At 39.7% G+C, this 24,218-nt stretch overlaps 1 protein-coding gene across 1 annotated transcript in view; it reads right to left on the reverse strand.

Moving 5' to 3' along the window:
• EMILIN2 (elastin microfibril interfacer 2) overlaps window positions 1-24,218 on the reverse strand; it is a 31,886-nt gene that overhangs the window by 6,326 nt on the left and 1,342 nt on the right. Inside the window, exons 3-6 of the mRNA XM_057397565.1 lie at window positions 11,849-12,024; window positions 7,963-9,897; window positions 1,434-1,772; window positions 817-855 (exon numbers count right to left, since the gene is read on the reverse strand). Of these exons, the coding sequence (XP_057253548.1) occupies window positions 817-855; window positions 1,434-1,772; window positions 7,963-9,897; window positions 11,849-12,024 (2,489 nt within the window). The remainder of the gene's footprint in view (window positions 1-816; window positions 856-1,433; window positions 1,773-7,962; window positions 9,898-11,848; window positions 12,025-24,218) is intronic.

A 24,218-nucleotide genomic window follows, 5' to 3' on the forward strand; every position in this document is an offset into this window, starting at 1 on the left:
TTTTGGATGCCATAAAGCCCTAATGTTTTATTTTCATCTATTTCCCATATTTCCTCAAACAAATTTAGATGAAATCATTCTTTTTGAAGAGGGTGTGGGAATATTCACTCTGATCCAGAATACCAGATAATATCTTGAGTATGAGGTTGTGGGGCAGGCAGCACCCAATCAACACATTTATCAAGGCCAAATAGCATGTCCCATACAAGATTTATACCTGTTTATCATACAAATCCATAAACGAGCTTATTTATAATTAACAATTATAAAAAATAAAAAATCAAAGTAGGAAAACTACATTTTGAATGTTTTTAAACTGTGGTTGTCTGTAGCAGCACTCTTGCTTTCCAAGAGGTCAGGAACACGAGACCTCATGATTCTAACAAAGACAGAAACTGTCCCACAAGGAGAACTAACACATGCACTAGCTCAGATACTAGCAGTGGTTCAAGATCTTAGTCTCAGCTTTATTCCTATCTTATTAAAGAAATATTAAATTTTTCAGAAAGAAATATGTATTTTAGCATTTAAAAGGAAAATAAAGGTCAGCACTAACTTTTACTAGGACATAGAAACCCTCTGAATTAAAAAAAAAAAACACTGAAGTAACAATAACCCAAATTAATTATTTCCCAAAACCTCTGTATCTTGCAAGGATGCAGAATGTTTAAACGCTTAGGTACAGCAAAAATGTGACAGATTTTCCTCAATGCTAAACTTAAATACTAAAAATTAATGTCTCAACCATAACCTCCTAGGGACTGAAATAAACATTAAGTACCTGTGTAAAGAATTTCTAGGAAACAACTGCCTTACCTTGTGACTCCGTGGTAGCAGGAGATAACTTTGGATATCCTACAAATGAAAAGCAGTGCGTGTGACACAGGATATAATGTAATGGAATACATTATTACAAAATACCAATGCAGTCTTCTAAAAAGCATCCTTTGTTACCTAACAGCAACCTACTGAAATAGCTACTAAACAGCATCTCTTATGAAATGCTCAATTATCATTAAACGGGAGTGGTCGTGGTAACGAAAACCAAATTCCTACTACAGTGCACTAAATCACTATGCGCTATGGCAAGAAAAAAAATCATTAAAGTTCCCCTAGTGGCGAAGCCGCTGTTGTTACCAATGATTTTACATTAGTCCCGTTGACCTCATGCTTTATGCAGCCTTGGCAAAGCCAACAGAAGTGGCACTGAATCTGTTTTCCTTACTTCTGTAGCTAGCTGGAGGCTGCAAAGGCCTGTTCACAGTGTCTCTGCCATAAGCCCATTCCCAACTGCAACAGCTATAATGGACATCCACTAAAGCTGAAAGGTGGCTGGAGAACCACAACAGATCTCGGTGCCACCCTTTTAACAAGACCTGGCTTGTCCACTGCACTTAAATGAGAATGATTCACTGTCAGTTTGGTTCTCTCACCTGGTGCTCCAGCGTACCCTTCAGCAATGGGCATAGTACTTTGACCAGCCTGACCATCTACACTTCTAAGGCGCCCTCTTCCTGACATTAAAACGGTGCCAGGAGGCCCTGCCTCTCCAGTCTCCAGGATGATCCCTGTTGTTCCAGGCAGAAATGGCACAACTCCTGACCCTGGTAGTGCTGGGCGCGGAGCAGGTCTCGGCTGTGGTGGCAGGAGGGGAGTCCTCTGTCGTGGGGGTTGTATTTGTATCCTTGGCCTTGATGGAAGCAAGGATATGCCAGGCTGGGGCTGCAGGGGTGGTCTTGGTGGCAATGGCTGCCGTGGTACTTCTGATTGCCCTTTGAAATGATGAAAGCAGAAAGGAAGATGCAGAATTATTCACCTAAAATAGCATTTTAAATTGCTTTTTTTGGGGGAAAAAAAAACAAACAAAAAACAACCCCAAACAAACACGGGAAAAAAAAACCAAACAAAAAACAACTTCAAAATAAAACAGGACTCAATTTGAGGCCACCTTTTCCCGCAGACCCAAGACTGCAGAGATAAAACTCCTTTCCACATGTGCAGTACTACAGACTCCCCTCTTTCCCAGCCTGTGACACAGGGAAAGGAATGAAGACAGCCTGGAGACAGGACAAGCAGCAGTCATAGAGTCATAGAATCACAGAATAGTTAGGGTTGGAAAGGACCTTAAGATCATCTAGTTCCAGATCCCCTGCCATTGGCAGGGACACCACACACTAGACTGCGTCACCCAAGGCTCAGTCCAATCCGGCCTTGAAAAACAACCTGGCTTAAGTCTAACAACCGTGAACATTCACCTGCTGGTCCAGCTTTGACTTGCTGCACCAAGCGGGCCTTGTATCCTACCTATTTCCTCTGCTGCCTTCATCTCCATTGCATGTTCTCTCCCTACCTTCACTTCAGTGTTACTGAACCCCTCTTGCCCATCGCACCTACTTTTGACTCTGTACTCACACAACACTTAGCATAAGGCTGACCCTTTAGCACTATCATACCGAAAAATATCCACAGAAAAAAAAAAATTGAGTAAATGAACAGGGACTTAACAGATTTTTTCCCCTACTTTGAAAAGCAATAAACTTCTAATTCCAAGTATTCCCATTACTAATATTTTCTGACAACAAAGGCAGAACCCTACAATATAATCCACCAGAAAAGCCATTATTGTTTAAAGAGATACCATTAAAAGACTTTTCCAGTAGAGCAGCCAACACGTATGACATCAGGATTTAATACTGCTGACATGGTTACTTTTGTGTATCTGCTCCAGTTCTAAGCTCTTTATAGGAATTACAACTTATTTATAAGACTGAAGTCTTATATGACATATAAGGATGCAATGTCCTCCCAAGAATGAAGTTGAATTACACTAAGAACAGGAATTCACAAATGTGTAGATTTCAGCAATCCACACATTTACAGAGTAATGTGTCATTTCAGATGCTATGTCAGCTTTTACACAGAATAATTAGAATTTTATTCTAAATTAAACACTAGCATTGGTTATTTTGGTTGCATTTTCAGACTATAGCTTGAGGTGCAGGGATAGAAAGGAGTTTCTGCAGAAATGGACAAACATCCCCTTGCAAATCTATCTGATGCAACTCATCACACCAGAGATGCTTGCGATGGTCCACACTGGAGACCACCGCTCTGAGGACTCAGTGGTCAAAATAAACACTTCCATTCATCACAGTCCAAAATCATCCTGGGTAAATTTGCCACTGGCTAGGACTAAACAGACTGGCTCTGTCTAGCAGCAGACAGGGTGCAAAGCTTCCCCTGGCCCTCCTGCAGAGCTGGGGACACCCAGGAGTGCTTTACCCCATACCTTTGGGCAAGAGCCTACAACCAAGTCATGCAGGTATTGTCCATGACGCATGGCTGGGGCCAGACACTGTTGCTGGCAACCCACATGCTGTTCCGTGACTACTCAACACCTGCATTTTACCCTTGTGAATCTCATTCCTTGTTTTCATCTCATAGTAAGTCCACATAAGCCTTCCAGAGAGGCTGTCTGAAGTCATAGCCTCACACCACCTGCATTCATTTACTAGATATGCCTGCTAGAAAAAAAATCTCCCTGAACTTTGCTGGCTGACTTTAACTGTCATGAGAGTCGAAACTAAAGGAAGCAATGCACTGATAAACTGCACTGAAGCTTACTTCATAACTCTATCCACAAGGCAGAGAACTAAGGAGTGAAATGTTCACTTCATACAGATTACAGTTATCTTCATAAAAATCCAAGGATTAAAAAAATCTTATTAAATAAAAAGCTTAAAGTATCGAAGTGAATTATTTAACAGAGTTGTTAACTTGGTGAGACATCTTCTGTCCACAGCAGCATAGATTTAGACCATCAACTAAGAGCTTCAGATTAACCTCATTCAAAACACAAATTGACAAAGCACTTTACACCTTGGGATGCAAGTACTTGTCATTGCTCTAGTCAATTAAGCTGAGCTTTGTTAAGACAACGACTTGGACTGACACAGGGAAAATGAATACATTGCTCTGCTTGCTTTTCTAAACCTTCAAATAACAACTGCTTAAATCCCATATCTTGTGCAAACTGCTTTCTTGTATGCAACATCAATACTATAATATTCAGAATTGTCCAATTACATCTCCATGAAATTAAATCCAAAATCACCTGCCTAAAGCTCAACTTAAAGTACCAGCAATCAGATATGTGTGGATTGAGGGGGATCTGGTCTGCCATCTTTGCCAACCTTTTTGGCCTCTTCTGCTGAGGATGCATCATAGCAAGACACAGCACCGATAAATCACTAGACAAAGATGATAACACTGGAGCCACCGTATCCTGATGCTGCATTCACACATGTTTTCAATTCACAAGGCAGTGAGAAAATGAAGCCCTGACGAAGGCTGGAGTGAATCTAGCTGGACCTGCTTAAGCTTTGCGGAACAACAGGCAAAATGGAAATCTTCCCTGTCATCTTCCCAACTATCTGGGAAGGCAAAGAGCATAGCTGAGCTCATTACACAGCTGAGAACAGTAACACTGTCTTCAGCAGTGGCATCCTGGCTGCTCTGGTTATCATCACTGGTGTGACAACTTGGTTACCATGTCACACATCAGCTTCTGCTCTCAGATACCCATCTGCAAGTGAAACAGAACAAAAGGTTTCCCTCCTCGGCTGAAAATTTACTCAAAGAAGAAGGAATGATTTACAAGCAGTGACCTGGATGTATGAGGTGGGTGGGTCTTCAGGATGTGTCTGTTTCTAGTATCATCCTGCCCCAACCGTGCTCTCCAGAGCCCCCAGAACACATAGAAACAAAGCACAAAGAACAAACTAGCAAGTAAAAGAATCTGTCACTGCACTCAGAATAAGCCAAACAGACCTTACTGGAATTTTTTTATGGATACCAAAAGGATTTGACAATTAAGTTACAAAGTACAAGCTCACAGGGAGCCATGGGGGATTTACTATAGCTATGTGCCCTACAACACTAAGATTTTACGTTGTCCTTCATCAGTGTTGTAATGCAGAGCACACATTTGGTTTCTTAGGCCATAACTTCAGCAGATGACATTTTGCTGTTGCTTTCAAAGCCCAGATATAGACACAATTCCCAGAAGAACTGCAGTTCAGGTCAAATAACCGTAACCAAAGCAAACTGCACTCCCAGCATGGTATCTGGCTGCATGACCACAGCTGGGATTCCTGGAAAACTTAATGAATCTGTATGAATAGGCAGTAAGTTAAAAGAGACCACTAACTAACATGGCTGTCACTTTCTTGCCATTTGAAGAGCAAACGTACCTGCAGAGAGGTACAGAGTGCAGTGAGAACAACTAATCCTACAAGACATGAAGCTGGAGATGGTCACCATCTAATGTGGACAAAGAGCTGCTGGACTACATTACCTTGGTGAGCACGCGCATGGTTCCCTACACTCTTAGAGCAAACCACTGCCTGCTGCCACCATCACCCTGTGTATGGCAGGATGCTGTACTATTCTTCATCAGAAATTATAACAAATAAATTTCTGGCCCCTGGGTCCATATCTGACACATAATCAGTCACTAACCTGGCTTGTCACTTTGGATAGAGGCACTTGAAACCCATTAATTAAAGATTTGGGAAAAAAAACACAGGCATATTCATAAGATCAGGGTCATTTGATTTTGCTCTGGTTTACAGTGAGCTGGGCTTACACTGCTTGGTAAGATTTTATATCGTATTTCTTGCAACATATCCTTGCCTTACTGCTTTCTACAACTGTTATTAGCAACAGCTTGTGTCTGTTTCGGCCCTTCTAAGGTCAAATGACATCATCTGAATGCTACGATACACTGGCAAATGGTGAATAAGAAATTCTACACTCATCTAAGGCCAGGACTGACAGTCTTCCTTTCAAATGTTGGTATTGGTGATGATGCTGCAGATCACAGATATGTAAACAGTTAAAGTCATACCCGAACTCACATAACTGGGTTCCCAAACTACGTCAAAAAAAGTCTCTTTTGCCAAAATCTTTCTGCAACTCCAGCCATCAAAACTTACTTAGACTGCTGTGCCAGACAGCGTTATTTTAATTGAAAACATTTAGGGACTGAAGTGTGTGCTTCACCAATCCTTTAGTGGTCAGACGCACCCCATCATAGGGAGGTTTGCTCAGAGTGCCTATTCCTCAGATCCAGCAGCAGCATCCTTCCACAGGCTCTCAACACCCAATGGTGGATCGAGAACTCTGCCCTGAAACAGCATTATTTTATGGAAACCCAGGCATGCTGACGCTTGTTAATGCATTACAACATTGTAAGAGGGCAGATAAATACCACCCATGAGGCTGCTCAAACACCTGCTTTAAATAACACACAAAAGATTACTGTGTGTTTCTTGGACCTTTCTCCAACGTTGGTCCCTACTGCAAATTTATTCTGGGCAAGATGGATGAGAAATAGGATTACACAGGTACATCATACTGCATTTTAATGGGGACTAGGTCTGCTTCTGCAAGATCTAGCGGTGAAGGTCCTAACCCTGCTGAATTTAAGTCAAGATTTCACCAAGTGAATTATCTGAGAATTATGGATTCCCTCCATTCCCCTTCACTTCTTCCTTTAAAGGAAGAGAAATATTTATGGTTTTAATCTCACACAAAAGCTTCTCATCTCAGAGGGATTTTTATGTAAAGTACTGCAATACATTTGGTTTTAAACAATTAAACACTCAAAAGAAACACATCTATCAGAGGCTTTCCAGACTCCACCTCAGAATAAGAAGGATATTCTTCACCAAAGAAACTACTGCATGAAGCACAACTCATCCATTCAAGCAAGAGCACTCACAGTCCTGCATCTGATCTCCCCCAACCACCACCAGCTGCAAAAGCCCACAGCCTCTTCCCTCAGCACCTCTTCTTCTGATTTAAGGCAGGTCGCAGAAATCGGCCTCTTATTTATCTCATAGGTGCACAAAATTAAAACCAGACACATCAACCAACTGAAGAGTGCGGTTTCAAAATAGCCTCCAATTCCTGTGTTTTTGTGTCATGCTGACAGAAACAGGAACTCAGCTTCCTTTTGTAAACTTTGACTCTCAGAAAAACAACCCTTTGCTGAAATTTGGAGGAAGAACTACAGAGCTCTTGCAAGAACTACACCCTCCTTCAGAGGGTACTGAGTGGCATTTGGCAAGGTCTCTAAACCTTCATGGCAAGGTTCACCAACATGTTGAGGTTACCATTTCACAGCATCTCGAGCCAAAGGGAATGTGCCTTTGCTTCTCAGCCACTCTAATGCAAACTTTAAACCACCTGTAGAGGTAGATTTGCACTAACGTGTTGGACTACAAACAGAAGTGCTGAGGTGTAAGAACACTGCCAGCGGGGGTGTGCGCCTATTGCCAGCTTGCCAACCACATTGTGGGAATGCAAACTGCTGGGGGAACTATGAAGGAGAAGTCTTACATTGCCACACCAAGATAGGCTGGAGCTTGTTTGTGAAAGTCCTGAATCAAAGAGTTGGTGTTAAATTACAATCATTAACTCATGCTAAGAATACAGCTTCCAGAGAATCTTTCTTATCAAAAATCTGAATTCCTTTGACTTCCATATTCTCTACTTACTTTTCAATTTCCCCTGAGGAATCAAGAATAACATCATACAAGAAAATAAAACAAAATTTAACCTAATTACCTGGAATAACACCCACAGATAATTACTACTTAAAACACACTTTAAACTCACTATCCAGTAATATTAGTTTTCCTACTCTCTTTATTCTGGCTCAAAGTAAACAAGAAAGCATTTAAGACTTCTTTCTTTTGAGAATACTTTTATAAGAACCCAAAGCCCTCTACAGTGTTCTAGACCAAAGAGCCAAAATTAGAGTCACTGTAAAAATAAAGTAAAAGTTGTATAATATTACATTTTTCCTCCCTCCTTAGTTCCCTTCTAAATGATTCAGAAAAGACAGGCAGCTGAAAAACAAACAGCAAAAAGCATTTAAAAGAGAAAAAAACTTACTTGGGTCAGACTGAGATTTCAGCATGCCTTCAATGTCCATGGTGATTTTGGAGACCTGGCTATTAAAGTGTTGCACAGAATTTTTGAGGCCAGAAATATCAGTGGAATGAGACACTATAGTCCCATTCATTTCACGGATGCAGTTCCATAAGCTGCTCACATGCTTATTCAGACCTTCTTTTATCTTCTGCAAGTTACCCGAGACAGAGTCCAGCTTGCTGCAGACTTTTTCAACATGTGAGACTCTGCTCTCAACATCCGAAACACCCTCCTGGATACCTTGGGTCTTCTCTTTGCACTTGCTAAGATCATTCAGGACATGGTCATTCAACTGTTCTAGTCTCTCTTTTACTTCACCACAGCAGTTATCACTGGGGTGAGCAGTCTGGTTTGCAAATGTCCTCTGCATTTGATCGATTTTCCGGAAGACACCTCGTTGTGTTTTTCTACAGGTAGAATTGACACCCAGAAGCTGCTCTTTGCAGCTGCTCAAGCCATCCTGAAGATTTTTCATATCTTTATCCATGACATTTAGACTATACCGGAATACACGTACATCTCTCTGCATTTTCTGGATGTCACGTTGGTTACCCTTAATTAAGTTGAGCTTCTCATTAAGAGAGCTATTTAGAGACTGCAGGAGAACAGAGTTATTACCTATTTTCGAAAGCAAATGACTGTATTTGTTGTTACAGTTTTCTAGCTCTTTCTGAATGTCCTCCATACCCTGTGGTGCAGACTGACATTTCTGTCCGCAGAGGTGTTCAAGTGACAGTAGTTTGCTCTTCAGGAAATTTATTTCTTCTGTAAATTGTTTATTTGTGAATCCTGCATCACTGGGCGAGATGAGCCCAGGATTAACAAACATTCCATCTGGGTCTGTGGTATTAGCAATCTCTAATATAGTGCCACCCAGCCTATCTTCTAGTGCCCGCAGCTTTTGATCAAACAAGTCTCTCAATTCATCTACTTCAGCAGCTATGGCACCACGGAGAGTTTCCTCAACGTAAAAGCAATGTTCTTCAGCATTTCGTTCTGTAACATTCATCCTCGCATCCAGCTCCTCCAACCTCTCACCAAACATGTCTTCTAGATCTGGAGTTGATAATCGACTGATCTCATTATCTATTCGGACATTCAAGATCCTGTGTGCTTCCGCAACTCTCTCAATCTTTTTATCTAAATCCTGTATCTGTTGGTCAAGGTCATTCCTCTCACCCTCCTTGCAACAACTGGACTTGTTTGATGGAATCTGAGTTCGGAGAGTATTTATTTCTTTCCTCAAGTCATTCTCTTTTCCCTTTATAACATCAATTATTCCTACACAGTTACTGTCATTGTCATCACACTGCTGCTGGATATCCTGTAATTTGTATTCACAGGAGCTCTTCAGATCTGCCATTTTCTTTTCAAATCCTTCCAGTAGCTCCTGTCTGAGGGACTCAAATTTGGAGTCTATATACTCCTGATATATGTTGTCACTGGGCATTGTTACTGTAGGTCCTTGTGCTGCCTCCTGCAGTTGTTTTAATTGCCCTTCATAGTCTTTAACTTTTCCATTCAGTTCTTCCAGCTTGTCATTCCTCATCTTCAAGGCTTCTTTGACATCAGCTAGCTCAGACTTTAGATCTTCCATTTCAAAATCAATAAAAGGGTCTTTCTGATCTTTATTGTTGAGCAGTCCAGGCAGATGAATAGTGTCTGTTTCACCACCAACCGCACTATCAGGCTCTGGGCGGTCATAAAGGTTGTTCAGCCAAGTGACCAACATTTTACTAGCATCTTCTTGGACAGTCAACTTTAGATTTTCATTCACACCTGCCACAGAGGACTGAAGTTCAAGCACCGATCGTGTAAGCCTAAACAATTCATCCTCAAGAAACTGCATTTTCTTCTCATATGGTGGAGGTTCTGGCTCTTCTGTTGGTTCTGCATCTGTTTCATGGAAATAACAGACAAAGCCTGGATGTAATTATTCCCAGTGGTATCTGTTTTAATCAGCTGAGGCTAATTTCACTTTTCTTTAAACTGAAGAATGGTTTAAATTGCATAATTCTTGTTCCCTTTTCTATTCCTGTTTTCAGTAGTTTATACTTAAAACATTATCAGAACACTCCAAACTAAAAATTTTAGCGCACTGACCAACTCCTACCAAGACAAAATGGCGATAACAAAAAATCAGCAAGCAGAATCCCCCTTCTTGTTCAGCAATGAATCTAATCTATATCATACATGAGACCATTATAGAGCCATACACATCACAACACAAACACCTTTAACAATAATTCGGGAGGTACAAACACCTATAACAATAATTGCTCCTGAATTCCCACTGAAAACTTAAGTGGCAACAATTTATGTGCCTGAAGTGGGTTTATGCTTCAGTGTTCTGCTGAACTGGAATCCAAATGCACATACTGGATGGGGTTCAAGAAGATATTCCAGTTATCAAATTGCTTCAAAAATACATAATTATTCAATACATATTTAAGTAGGCAATGAAAATTTGTATAAAAGCATAAGCTTCACACATCCAAAATGACTAGATAAAATAACACCAGCACTCTCCTCAAAAAAGTAAACGGAGTTAAGAAGCAGAAGCTAAAAAGAAAATACACTTCTTAAAATATGACAGAAAATAGACACACAAATTGTTATCATTAGAATAACTCTTTCAAATGACAAGTGGGGTTAACAGTTAAATCTTCAGACAAAATAATTTTGGTACTGGTTCCAAGCTAGTTATATAGTGGACAGCATCACTGAGATAGGGTCTGAAGGACATACAGATGGATTTTTTCCTAAGTTCTAAACTGGATTTCAGCTTAAAGACATTACAAAGCAGGAGGGAAGTCACAGATGTACTCTCAAGACTGGCAGGGTGGCAGATTCCTTTAATAATAAAAAAGTATGCGGAGTGTAGCTACTAGATAAACACTGGTCTATTTTTGCATTAAATTGTGGGTATCTTACGGTCAGAGCAGAAAGAAAATCTGTAGACATAAGCAGTGTGCAATTTTCGTAAAGATATCATTGTGGTTTATTATTATCGTCTGGAAATAATACTTTAGGTGGGCTAACAAAATATTTTAAAAGCTTATTTTTAAAGCACATATATAATCTATAGGAGTGGTCTGACACAATGTATTCAGTCCCAATCCATCCCACTACACAAAACCACAAGGGGAAATCTGACTAAGCACCATACGTGACACTAACCTCCAATGATGTTCAAAGAAGTCCTTCAGAAGGAAACATCTGTTTGTCATTTTTTGTTAGTACAGAAAAAGCACAGGACTGAGTAACAGCATTCCTTCTTATTCCTTTAAAAGACACTATCTTACACAAACAAACATTATTCACTCTTTAAGGTATTTTTTCAGAAATCAAGGTTTATCATTCCCCTTCAGTGGTAAGGTAAGTAATTTAACATAAATCTGTAAAATCTGCACATGCTCTTGAACAAAGGAAAAACTGCTCTGGAGCATTACATATCATTAAAATTAGTACCTGTTCTTTTTTGATTTAGTAACAGTCCCTCTCAAATACATCTTCTGTGCTGAATACTGAAGAAACCACAAAAAAACTCCTGTAAAGTCTTACAAAAACCCCAACCTTAACCCAAAGGTTTTCCTGAACCATGAGTAGGCAGTTGGTATTTATGGCCAGTGATCTACAGCCACCCCTCCATTATTCTTCAGGAAATTCTCTCTATCAAGGCTGCTAGTGCCTGGCTATTATTTTCCCACCACACCATGTCTTCCATATGGCTTTTGTACCTGCCAGTTGCTGAGTTTAATAGAAACCATAATGGTTCTTATACTTAAAAAGACAAAACAAGAAACCAGACATGACCATGCATACCAAAATTCAAACAAAAAGTTACCTAAGCCTTTCTTCACAACAGCTTTTGCTGATGTTGTGGGACGACGAGCAGTGTTTGGCTTTTCTGCTGGGCCTTCTTTGCAGTCCTCCCCTTTGTACCCAGGACAACATCTCCATTCCAGCTCTGTTACTGTCTTATATGCAACTGTGTACCGAGGTCTGAAACTTGTCCGGTATCTGCCGAAACAGAAAGCATTTTAAACAATCCATAACCTAATCTGCTATTTAGATTAAAACAAAAATTAAAACTTTTTTTTATTAAAAATAATTCTTTTCATCTATGATTTATTTTGTCCTTCAAATATCAAATGAACAAATGTTTCTACCTAGGTTTTAAAGTTACTTGCCCTCAACACAGTCATGTCAGGGAGAGCAAATATGGCCACAGAACAAGGGCTTTCATGTATGAGCAGAGGGGTAATATGATGTGGGAAGCGAATTTTCAACTCATCAGACACTGCTAACAGTGACCACCAGTGTATTACTCTATAAATTCAAAAACCTTTTTCCTCTGTTTTACATTGCAAACCCACCCACAGGGCTGCTCTGGCAGCAGCTCTTCTGGACATCAAAAATTGTTTCTGCCTTTGTCCCACCTGCCTTTCCACAGTCTCCACACAAGCCATTCCTCAGAATCCGTATGTAAGGAGCAGTCAAAACTAAGAGGAATATTACAGGAAAGGACAAAATGGTGAAAGCATGAGTCAGATAAGGACATGAAGAGTCAGATGAAATGCCACAACCAACAAAGGAATCTTTCCTACTTCACTAGTTAAGATGAAAATGGTCTTGCAGACAAACCTATGCACACATTACATACATAAGTCTTAAGTTACCCCAACTAATCACTCAAAAGTTAATAAATGGCAAACTGATTCTGGTTGTGCAACTTTCTTTAACCACAGACTTACTCCATAACTTTCCTCCAGCACGTGTACCCCATGTTCAGCTGCATTCACACACTAAGGTATCCCACCAGACCGTAAGCAGAGGCTGTGCTGTTTTAGAAAAACTAAATCAATTTAAGGTACCATTTTGGGTTGAGAGAGGAGGAATATAAGTAAAATAGGAATTTGCCACATGAGCTCTATAAATTGGTATACCTGGAATATGTAAGAAACAAAAAAGTTATCTCAATTTCTCATATTAACTCCTTTCTTTTATAAAATTAGTATCATACTACTAACTTTTCTATGGCCTTTTCAGATCTTCTTAAGGTTATTTCAGATTAGACAACAGTTTGCATGCACTAATGAACAAAAGGCTCACTTCACAGCTGAGGTGTCCCTGAAGTAGTGGTATCAGCAGAACAAATACAGGACAGCAGCAAAAGACTCAGCTCTGCAACAGATTTCACTCCTAGCCTGGCCAGGCTCATAGGGAGTGTATTTTGAGACAGAGAATACAGAACAGAATGGGCACCAGAAGCAGGCATGCTAACCAGACCAAAATCAATCACACGTTTCATTAAACACTGCCTTGTATTAATATGCAAAATTCCTTACTGGAGAAAATAATAAGCAATCAGCTACCAAATGTAGACTTACACTGACCGTGAAAGAGTTCATATTATAAGTCAAACCGCTACTCTTCAAAGCTTCTCTTGCCATGCGTGTAAATAATTACTGAAATAATTCTGTATACTTTTATTCACCTTTCACCTTCAGAGACATAATTTTAATATAATATCTCACATCTGATAGCCATTTGCTACCACTATCACTTTATCTACGATTTCTCATTTAAGGGAGAAAAAATTAACTAGAGACTGTCATATTTTTTCCAACTGTTTGGGGGCCAAAGTGTAGTTTATTCTAATAAACCCCTCTGGATTCCCTTCTCCTTGTGAATCTTTACAAGGAGGCAGGGGCAGGCTAGGCTGTAGCTCTGTTGATTAGCTGCTTGTGACTGCTGTAGTTTGCTGTGGTTGTAAGCTTTCCAGATTCTGACTTGAAGCGTGTAAACACAAGAGCAGGTTTCCAATCCTGTTTTACCTTCACAAAACCATATATATGAAACAGCAGTAAACTGCACTCCAGCTCATCATTTCTTTTAAAGTTTTCACTAAAACATCTGCTGATTCTGTCTGCAAATGTGAAGTACAGACATCCCCAAGGTCAAGTGCTTTAAAAATTAAGTAGAGAAGTGCAACGTAGAGGGCACCACTGGGAAGGACAACATCCCAGCCACCCAGGAACTTCCTCTTCCTTCTCCCTTAGCTAAAGTATTAAACTGTATCTTGTATAGGTAATTTGGGTTTGATCCCTTTCCTTCCAACTAGCTGCCAGAGTCAGAGGATGGAAAGGATTAGCTAGATGCTTTAGTGTTTGGAAGTGGTTTTGAGAGTCATTACAAGCTCTCTCACAACACCACATTACTGAAATGCAAACTTTGAACTTCCAGATAAATTTTCACATGCTGGAAATGGTCGTACATACTTTCCTCTGATTTCCATAAAATACTTAACTTTGTGTGTGTTCCTCTCTATACTTTCAGGGCCAAACTCCTTCCTCAAAATTACAGTATTTCAATTGTCTTCAAACACCATTATGCTTTTCCATGTTTTCTTAACAAGGTTTTAAGAATATAGCTGAAACATTTTATAAAAGGACCAAGAAATACTTTTATGCAAATTGTGCACATCTACACTCAAATTATGGCAGGAGGGTTTTCCTTGTACTGTTTCTGCCATTCTTTTTATACCTTCTCTATAGTCATGTTCATCAATGTGGACACCTTCAGATGATATAACCAAATGCAAAAGAAGAATTATCAACAAATTAAAAGAAATTAAGCTTAGTATTTTCCATATGGGCAAATTATAAAACTTTTCCAAACTCCATCTTAAAAAATAAGCAAGCTTGACATTCTCACTCTTTATTTCATAATTTCATGATCCTAAAAATCATAATATAGAATCATAGAATAGTTAGGGTTGGAAAGGACCTTAAGATCATCTAGTTCCAACCCCCCTGCCATGGGCAGGGACACCTTGCACAAAATGTTTTCATATGATTTAATACAAAAATTATTTGAAATGCAGAAGAATTCTCCCCTTCTAAGTTACAAAGTATGAACAGAGTGCATCTACAACTTTAAAAATGTTGTAGCAGTCTATTCCTTACAAATTCTTTCAAGTCTGAGAGCTCAAGCAAATACATGAATTGGATCTGTTTTGATTTCAGCTACAGGACATCAAATGCAGACCAACCTGAATCCTAAACTACATTTCTCCTGGAGAAAAATAAAGTTAGAATCAAAATGCTTCAAAATCTGGATGTAGAACAGCTTTCACATTTTACATCTTGAACTGTGGTCACAGGACAGCTATGCTCATGGATGGCTCATAAATTAAACTGAGGTTTACTTACCAAGAACTACTGCTCCTTTCTACTCCCAGTCCAGCTGAATGGATCACACAGCTAGTCCCATTTACTTCAGCAAAGCTAATCATGTAATGCTGGGCACAAGGAACTTATCCTAACACTTTTCTAATTTGAATCCAGTCACATAAAAGTTTCTTAAATATCACAGCTTCACAGCTATAGCTTCTGCGCTGATGATATGCTTCACACACAGCTGTGGATGTTGCTCATACAAGGAATGGTGTCACTGTGCCAGCAAGACTCAGATGCAGTCATAAATGGCAGTCACCAGCATGCATCCAGCTTCTCAATCATACAAGTTTTTTAAAGGCAGAACTTCTCTCACTCAGTGGATTTCCGTGGAGGAGCTGGAGACCTCCAGGATCTTGCCAGGATGTAACAGTCTATCAGCAGTGAATGCAGTTATATTCTTGGTTACAGTTCTAACAAAACAAACCAGAAAGTTCTGCTAGGGACCGCATCCTGAGAATAATTTGTCATTCTACATGTTTTAATGACATAGGAGTGGGAGCTACGAGAATATACAAACCAGACATGTCTTTATATATATTTGCAGTATTCTGGATCCAACTGCTCACTCAGTCACAGCAAACATGTTACATACAAGTACAAACACACAAAACATAACATGCCCAAGTTTCACATCTTTTTACCTTGTAGGTGTGAAAGTTTCCTAGTGAGACAATTCGGTCAAAAGGGTTCACAAATACTACAAATGAAATAATTATTTTAGAATGCATGAATAAAGGGTGATTTTAACAGTCTAATCTTTCCTTGCACCAGAGAAAATAAGAACATCTGGGTTTTAGGAATCTTTCCACAACAGGCCTACAACTACCAACACCTACTACCTTCACCATGAATTCAACATGCCGATCAAATGAGAAAACACATTCAGAACGCTATGCAAATCTCCACTTTTAATATTCAAGTATTTCACAGTTCAAATAAAGTTGTATAGTGTGGAAATATTTCTCCTTTTTGAAAGAAAAGTATTTTCTTAGGAAAATGCTTGATTAAAAATACATGTTTGCTGCAAATGCGAGACATTTTGACTAGGCAATGAGCTATAAATTTCTTGTGCTAAACCACAGAAGGAAGCAGTTAGCAGTGATATTTGGAATGTCACCTAATAGCGATAAAACAAATCGGAAACATTTGGACAAAACTGGTGGGAAAACATATGGCTCAGTTCTGTAACTAGATATTAACATTCAACCTTTTGTGAAATGCAAGGAGATAAGTGCCACCACATCCTCACTGTGAGCAAGGGACTGCAATCAGCATATAGTTTCTACATAAGTAGTGTATAAAATGCTTATTCTGAGCACAAAACTTCAGAGTTGGTCCAAAATTCTGTAGTCACTGGAACAGGTCCATAACTTCAGCAGCCTGCAAATCACAGGCTTATTGAATAGGAGATAACAGATTGTCACTGTTTATTGCTCTAACCACTCTGGATCCATTCTTTGTAAATTACATAGTCTGCTCTTGCATGTCCCAGACACCTAAATCTTCAATATATTGCAAGGGGAGTGCTGAAGTAGCACACAGACACCCCACAAAATACTACCTAGAAGCTGTAATTAGATGCAGTCATATTTTGACCAAGCACTTTTTATTCTGTAGGCTGCAAAGGCTTGCACTGAAAATATACCTGTTGACCATTTATACTACACAGTTACTAAACTAGAACCAGTTGTTCCCAAGTTTTCTGTTTCCCAAGAGTACAGGCCTAATTCCAACCTCTATAAATGACAGAAGAAATCCTAGTTCTACTGAAATCAGGAAGACTTTTATTGATTGTTTCTAGCAATGAGTTTCAGGACACCTCAATTTCAGGTGCCTACTGTGTAGGTATGGACAGGTACTAGTTGTCTGCATTTCCATTATGGCCAACAGAAATATATAGTCAATACAGCCAGTAGAGTCAAAACAGGGCCACATCTCATCCTAAAGTCATTATATCTACCCAGTTACCTGAAGAGCATGATGCAGGACATCCCTGCGTTGTGTTTCAGAAGTATAGGTGTTCAGTAAAAGCAAACTGTGGAATCAGTAATAAATCCCAATTATATACTGCAGCAAAAAATCTATCTAAAAAAAGAGTCCTAGTGAATCCCAAAATAGTTTTTGATTTTGATCTGACATTTGAGACACTAAGCTGCTTCCTACAGATAGATTTTAAGAAAGTCTCATCTTTCCACTTCTAATCTTCCTCTAGCTGGCATTTTTGCTTTCCAAAATTTGTATAAAGAATGTCAGTACATGTGTTCGCAGGCACTGGGGTCTGGGAAATACTTGTTCTTCAAAAAAATGCCACTGACTTTACCCGCTAGCCCAGCCACAGACATCTCAACTGAAGTTCCCAAAAGGCTATGGTCAGGTCTTTATATAACATAATAATCAGGCTCTAATACACATTACAAAAACCAAGCACAGTGTTTTAATATTGTTTGCACTGGGAAAAACACAATTCTGCGGCACCCCTGTGGCATACATAAAGGTATGATGACCTCCATTAGCACATACTACCAATAAGGCTCAGCTTTTCTGGGCTTTCATAGGCACATAAGCGTGCTTTTAGTAAAGTCTGCACTAATGTATAATATGGCCAGCATTTGCACCAGATGTATTCTGAGCTAAATCCTGCTACTGGCCGAGAGCATTAACAGGGACTGAAGGAAAGCAAGAGAACAAGACAAAGCGCTATGCATCTGTAGGAACACAACCGCCTGTTGTGTACACAACCAAGAAATCACCCATCCAGGTCAGTGCAAAGAGTGCTTTAATATCAGACTATCAGCACTGTAATTCTACTAAATGTGTCATAACTTAGGAATGAGCATTAGAGACTTTTTCCAGTGTTCACTGTTTATTCTGTGCCTGCACACCACCTGCAAAGCACAATGGGAGCAGATATTGTCTATTGTATGGAAGAAATTACTAGGGGGCAGAGACCTGGCACAGGTGATTGTATTCCTCCCTCCTTCTACATCCCCAGCATATAACTCTCAGAACAGCAGGAAAAAAGTTGCTTTCCTCTACCCCTGAAGAACACTGTCCCCTCATCTATCAGTGCCAGGGACGGAGCAGAGAATCATAGTGCCCAGAGTAGCTCAGTACAGCTTGGTCTCTCTTTGATGATGAACATTAGTTCAATATATCTGAGGGAATCTGGCTGAATTTTACTGCAGAGTTTGTTATTTTTTGTTTTATGTTGGGGTTTGGCTTTTGGGTTTTTTTGTTAGTTTGGTTTGCTTTGGTTGGTTTTGGTTTTGGGTTGGTTTGGTGATTTTTTTTCAGTAAGAGGGGCAGAAGATTACAGGAACTCGGAGAAGACAGAAACGTTCAACTCTTCCTCAGACAACACCACAGGGTTTCACTTATAGCTCCATTCAAAATCTCCAGAAGTGACATTGTTCATTATTTATACAGTGAATTTTGATGCCACCCATCTCAGACAGAATTCTTCCATAAAAAAAAACATTGGGATTCAAAACACAAATTTTCTCTCTTGGGAGAGAAGCGTTTCTTCCTGCAAAGAAGAAACTCTGAAACATTCCCCATGTCTCATACTAGTTATTTCTAGTTGTTGTATGTACATACACACACACCTATCTATCTCTCTCTCTCTCTCTCTCTCCACCTCCCTCTCTCTCAGCTGCCAAGGACTTTATTTTTTAAAAGCTGACAGCTGAAGTCCAGTAGGAAATACTACAAAAATATCTTTCAGGTTTAAAATTTTAATACTCCTGTGTTAATGAACTACCACTCCTGAACACTAGGTAAGCATCTTCTTATGAGGAGAGAAACCAAGACGTGGGATGCACTTAAGTAACTTGGAGGCACAACCAGCCTGTGGCAAGGCTTAAAGCACAGCTTCATCATTGGGATTTACAGTCTTAAATTATCATAGATGGTTATCACACAAGATAAACCTATGACAGTCATCCACATGTGGACAGACCAACAGCAAGCTGCTAAAACTCCACTAAATAAAACAGGATAGAAGAACCTTGAAAACAGAGTCCATTCAATAGGATTTCAGAATAATTTTGAAGAGCAGCACCATGATGTAGTCTAACAGTGATGGGACGGCAGCAACTCTGCAACACATAGCAACACCTCACCTGCCTCTTCCAGCAGCACGGACCAAGTTTCTCACCTTACAGCAGTGGAAAGGTCAAGCACAGATGCAGCTCCTAATAACGCTTCCTGAAAAAGGGAGCTCCAGTAGTATCTCTTCTGGTTCTCTGCCCATTAAATAAGTTTATTTCTTGGATCATTCCAAGAAAGAGCTACTGCTGACATATTATTTGAAAACATACAGATAGAATAGATAAGCAATACTTTCATGATTGCAAGAGCTAACCGGTGGGATTAGCCGGCACCCCAGATTTCAGAATAACTTGAAGCATTGTTTTGAGAGCTGATACTTTTCAAGACACCAGGTCAAAAATGAACTAGAAAGGAGAGAAAAGGTGAGATGTGAATGCAAAGAAGTCAAACGGGAGCAATTATCTGCAATGTGTAAACCTGGCACTGCCCACTTTCTAAGGGTGAAAATGTTCCTTGACTATTTGGGTGATTGATGACAAAATAGGCTTTAAACGGGTCAGCAGCTCCCTAAAAATAACAACTTGTTTTGGCAACATTTCCATGCTTAGTTTCTCAAACCAGAAAAGCATAAAAGCTCTCATTCTTTGCCTTAATGTGAACTGAAGAGCAGTTTGTGATTTTTCTATTTTTTTTACTTACTGGAACAAACTCAAGTGATTTGTGCTATGAAACGTCCCTCTCTGCTTCACAGAGAAGAAAGACTCCGGAGGCAGAGATGCACAATTTGAAGCTCAGGGAGACAGCCAGGAAAGTTTACCACACCCAGCAGGAGCTCCAATCTTTTCAAACAAGCACTCCAGGAAACTGAAGTACACTCTGAAGGTTTTCAAGTTCCCTCACTGTTTTCAATGCACAACCCCTTAGGCTAGCCTCCCTGTGCAGTTAGCTAGCTGGAGCCTATACAAAGAAATTCTGCTTCACACAAAATACAGTAAGGGAATAAAAAAAATCCTGAAGATCTTTCTAGATATTTGGAGGGGAACATTAAAACAGTCCTCACTCTCCCTTCAAGTTTTTGTGCATCCTGAAAGTTTTTCTTATGAGATATGCACTGCTAGAAGCCAGTGGCAAGCATAGGCTCTGGTCTGTGCTAACTTGAGTATCTCAGGTTTGACCCTACCCAGTGCTGAGCATTCTGACACTGGCCTGTACGCTTAATTTCTAGCAACTGAGTAGCCTCAGACAAAACTACCTTGGGAGTGTTGAAAGGCTGAAAACTACATGTGGATTTCCTGTATGTTCCTAGACTGGGGCTGATGTACTCCACCCAGCTTGTTCTGGGGTTGCCAGAAAATGGTAAATCGATGCAGCCATTTAACTGGAAGTCTGATACCTTCTTTTGCGGTAATAAAATTTCCACTTTTACTCAATATTATTTTATTAATAAACATTGAATACTGCTTACTAAGAGTGGTGTGTTACTCATACGTATAGCCATCTATCCTCGTATTTATGATTGCAGAAAACTAGCTGTAAGAGCCTCTAAAGTTATTTCAGTCTTATTTAAATCTTCCTCTTGGCAGTGATTAAAACTGTGATTAGTTTGGCAGTGGGCTTATTTACGGTCATCTGAAAGTATTAAATGACAAGAAGTTGGAAATTATTGCTCGATGAGAGATTTGGAGAGGCTTGCTAATTTAGCTATTGATTCAGTCATCATTTTCTTGACCATTTTCTAAGCATGCACTTATTACACACTGGTCATTAATGTTAACATGAGAAGCTCACACTATATCATGAATTCACATCCCACAAGCTAAGGACAGGTGACCTGACTTGTTACACACTTGAGCACACAGGTATCTTTACCCACATGAGCAGAATTAATGGGGGCTGGTACTTGACTTAGGGGATCTGACAAAACATCCTTTCTTCAAGTCCCTGAGCAACCTGATCTAACTTTGAAGCTGGCTCCATTGCTAGCTGGGGGCTACAGGGGGACTAGATGACCTCCAGAGATTCCTCCCAGTCTAAATCTTTTCCTATTTGATTTACTGCCTCATACAGGGAAGCCCCGTTTGCAGTTCTGCAGCAAAGATGGAAACCCAGAAAACATCCCTCTGCTTCACTCACTTCAGTTCACTTCAAACTTTACAATCAAAACCCTACTAGTGAAAGCAGCTTTGCCCAAAAATGCTGGGCCATAAACTGGAGCATCTACAGTACAGCCAGGAGTCCCAACATGCTCTACAGTACTAGAAGCAAAACAAGCAACTGGTGTAACAGTACCCTGCCCTGAAGCATTGACCAGAGGATGTTCAAGAGAAGCCACAACCCTAAAGAGTGTGTATAAACTAGCCAGAAGAGCAATACATTTTACTTTTACCATCAGACAGCACTATTAGTTACAAATTGCTAATAATGCTAATTTTGTTAGTAAATCATCCATAAGAAGACTAAGAAAGGAAATTCACAACAAAAGAAGTGGGCAGGGATCACTTATTTATGAAGCAATCTTTCAAATTTCAAAACATATAGGTCCTTTTTAGTGGGAAAAAAAAACCAGTATTTTTGTGTAGGTAACCTTCTGTCCAATGACCCACTAATAAAAGTTCCTCCCTCCTTTGCTAGTCACAGTTTTAAGAAAAATAAATCAGGAGCCCCCCCCACTTCAAAGGGAACATACTTCAAAGGGCCTTTCTGCTTTTTCTTTCTACTCCCTCTCTTACTATCTCTTAAGCAGCCACACTTCAACTCACATTTATCCTTGACACCTTAATCAGCCAAAGCATTCACGAACTTCTCAGCAAGGAAATGCACGATCAAGCCCACATACTTATAAAACAACTGAACAATGAAGTGTAATAATTTCCTGAATTTCAACTTAACATTTCAGGAAATATACCCTGTAGCCAAACTGAAATTACAGTTAACACTCCTAAAAGTGCAGTCATTCCAACAGTGGGGCTTTACTTCAGACAAATGATATTTTAATGGCCCCTAAGGGTAGGTAAAAAGGGTTCATGCATGCATATGATTTTTAGGCTTGATCACCAGAGGTTTCTATTTCTAAAAACAATAAAATCAGTGCTGACTATAATCCATATCTGCAATATACACTCCTTTGTATATGAAGAACATGTGGAAGTCAAGAGTACAACTCTATGTTTAAGGCAGCAAAATGCTGCCCTATAAAATGCAGTGAGCTTTTTAATTTAAGTAATTTGTCATGCATAACCTAGACTGAACCTAAACATCAGAAGGGCTCTTTAAACTGAGTCTTCAAATATATCAGATCAACAATAAATCCAGTGACTGATAAAAAAAGCCCTAGTAGTACTTAAGTACTAATAAAACCAATACATCTCTGATACAGTTAAAAAGCTCTTTCTGTATTTGGGTCTCACTGTCTCCACTGTGTGCAGCAGAATGAGCCCTTAGATGAACCACGGGTATCAAAAGAAGACTACACAGGGACCGCAGTTTATTCTGATGAATATCTACTATTTAGTTCATTTTTAACTTGTCTATGTAAGTGCATAAAGGAAAAAGAGAATAATTTCAGAGTCCTCACAGTTATTTCTTTGTTGCTTTTGTATCTCTTTCCTGTCCTATTTTTGTCAACATTAGCTAATAAATATATATAAGCACATTTTGTTACTCAGACCACTATTCCTACTGAATTAAATACTTTTCACAGGACTAAAGATGGGGGTTTACAGGATTTGAACAGTGTATTTCAAATGCTTTGGACTAGTTCCTTTCCTGCTCTGCTACTAAGAAAAGGTATATACCAGCAACAGACAGAAAAATGCAAGTCACAGCCTATACATAGAGTTTTGGACACAATACAATGTAAAGATTTTAATATTCCATCTGCTTTCAGTATTAATCAGCTGGTGCTGTGGTAGGTACTTACAGTATTTTATGTGAAGAACAAGGAATGATTTTACAATTGCCATTACAGCTATGAAGAAAGAAGTAACAGCAGTGTTCACCAAAGAAAGTCAAACTGAGGAAACAAAGACTTATGACAAATATCTAATTTCATTCTCAAAAGAACAAAAAGCCCCCATGAGATTGGCCACAGCAGGCGAGACCAAATGTCTGTTCAGCCCCATATTCTCTCTCTGACAGCAGCCAACTCCAGATGTTTAGAAACCAAGGACAGACAATGCCATTTCACAGAACCACAGAGTCATCTGGAAGGGATGGGACTTCTGGAGGTCATCCAGTCCAGGCCCCTGCTGAAGCTGGGTTTCCCCATCTGGCTCATGCCAAAGGTCTCACCCGCTCAAGCAGTTCTCTGATCAGGCATTTCCTGGGCTAGAAGCAATGCCTTTGCACTTTCTTTATTATCTACTAGCAGATAGTCCAGGAAAATCCTAATTTATTGCCTCTGAGATTCCTTATCTTAATGCTTGGTGATTTATGTGTTCAAAGAGCTCAGTTTCAACCACTCCTCACTCCTTCATGAGACTCCGCACGACAGAGGGCACACCCCATTACACAGCCCATAAGCTCAGTCAGAAGTCCAAAATGGCCAGCTCAACACTCCAAAGAGAAACAAGGGAAATTACACAAGACCGTGTTAGTCAGCTGTCTGCTGCCTTTGTTATTTCCCTCAAATTCCAGTGTTTATATATTTCAATAGAGAAAAAGTTGTGTTTTTAACAAAAATAACAACCCAAACAGAGAGCAGCGCATTTGAATGCCAAATGCCTGACACCTATTGTCACAGGCCCCAGTGTCATTGATGCCTGTAGTCTTGTTTCAGTAGCACCCAGGACCTAGCAATATCAGTCTCATCCTCACCATTTCATGTCAAAATAAAAGCTAGTTATTCTTTGTTGTAAAAGAATCCTCACCATCACCTCAGCCCAACTCCAAGCCTAACCAACAAAAACCTACGGGTGTCCTTCC

This window comes from Pezoporus wallicus, unplaced genomic scaffold (assembly GCF_028554395.1).
Source record: "Pezoporus wallicus isolate ANWC-B61680 ecotype Strahan unplaced genomic scaffold, APGP_CSIRO_Pwel_v1 contig_227, whole genome shotgun sequence".
Classification (NCBI taxonomy): domain Eukaryota; kingdom Metazoa; phylum Chordata; class Aves; order Psittaciformes; family Psittacidae; genus Pezoporus; species Pezoporus wallicus.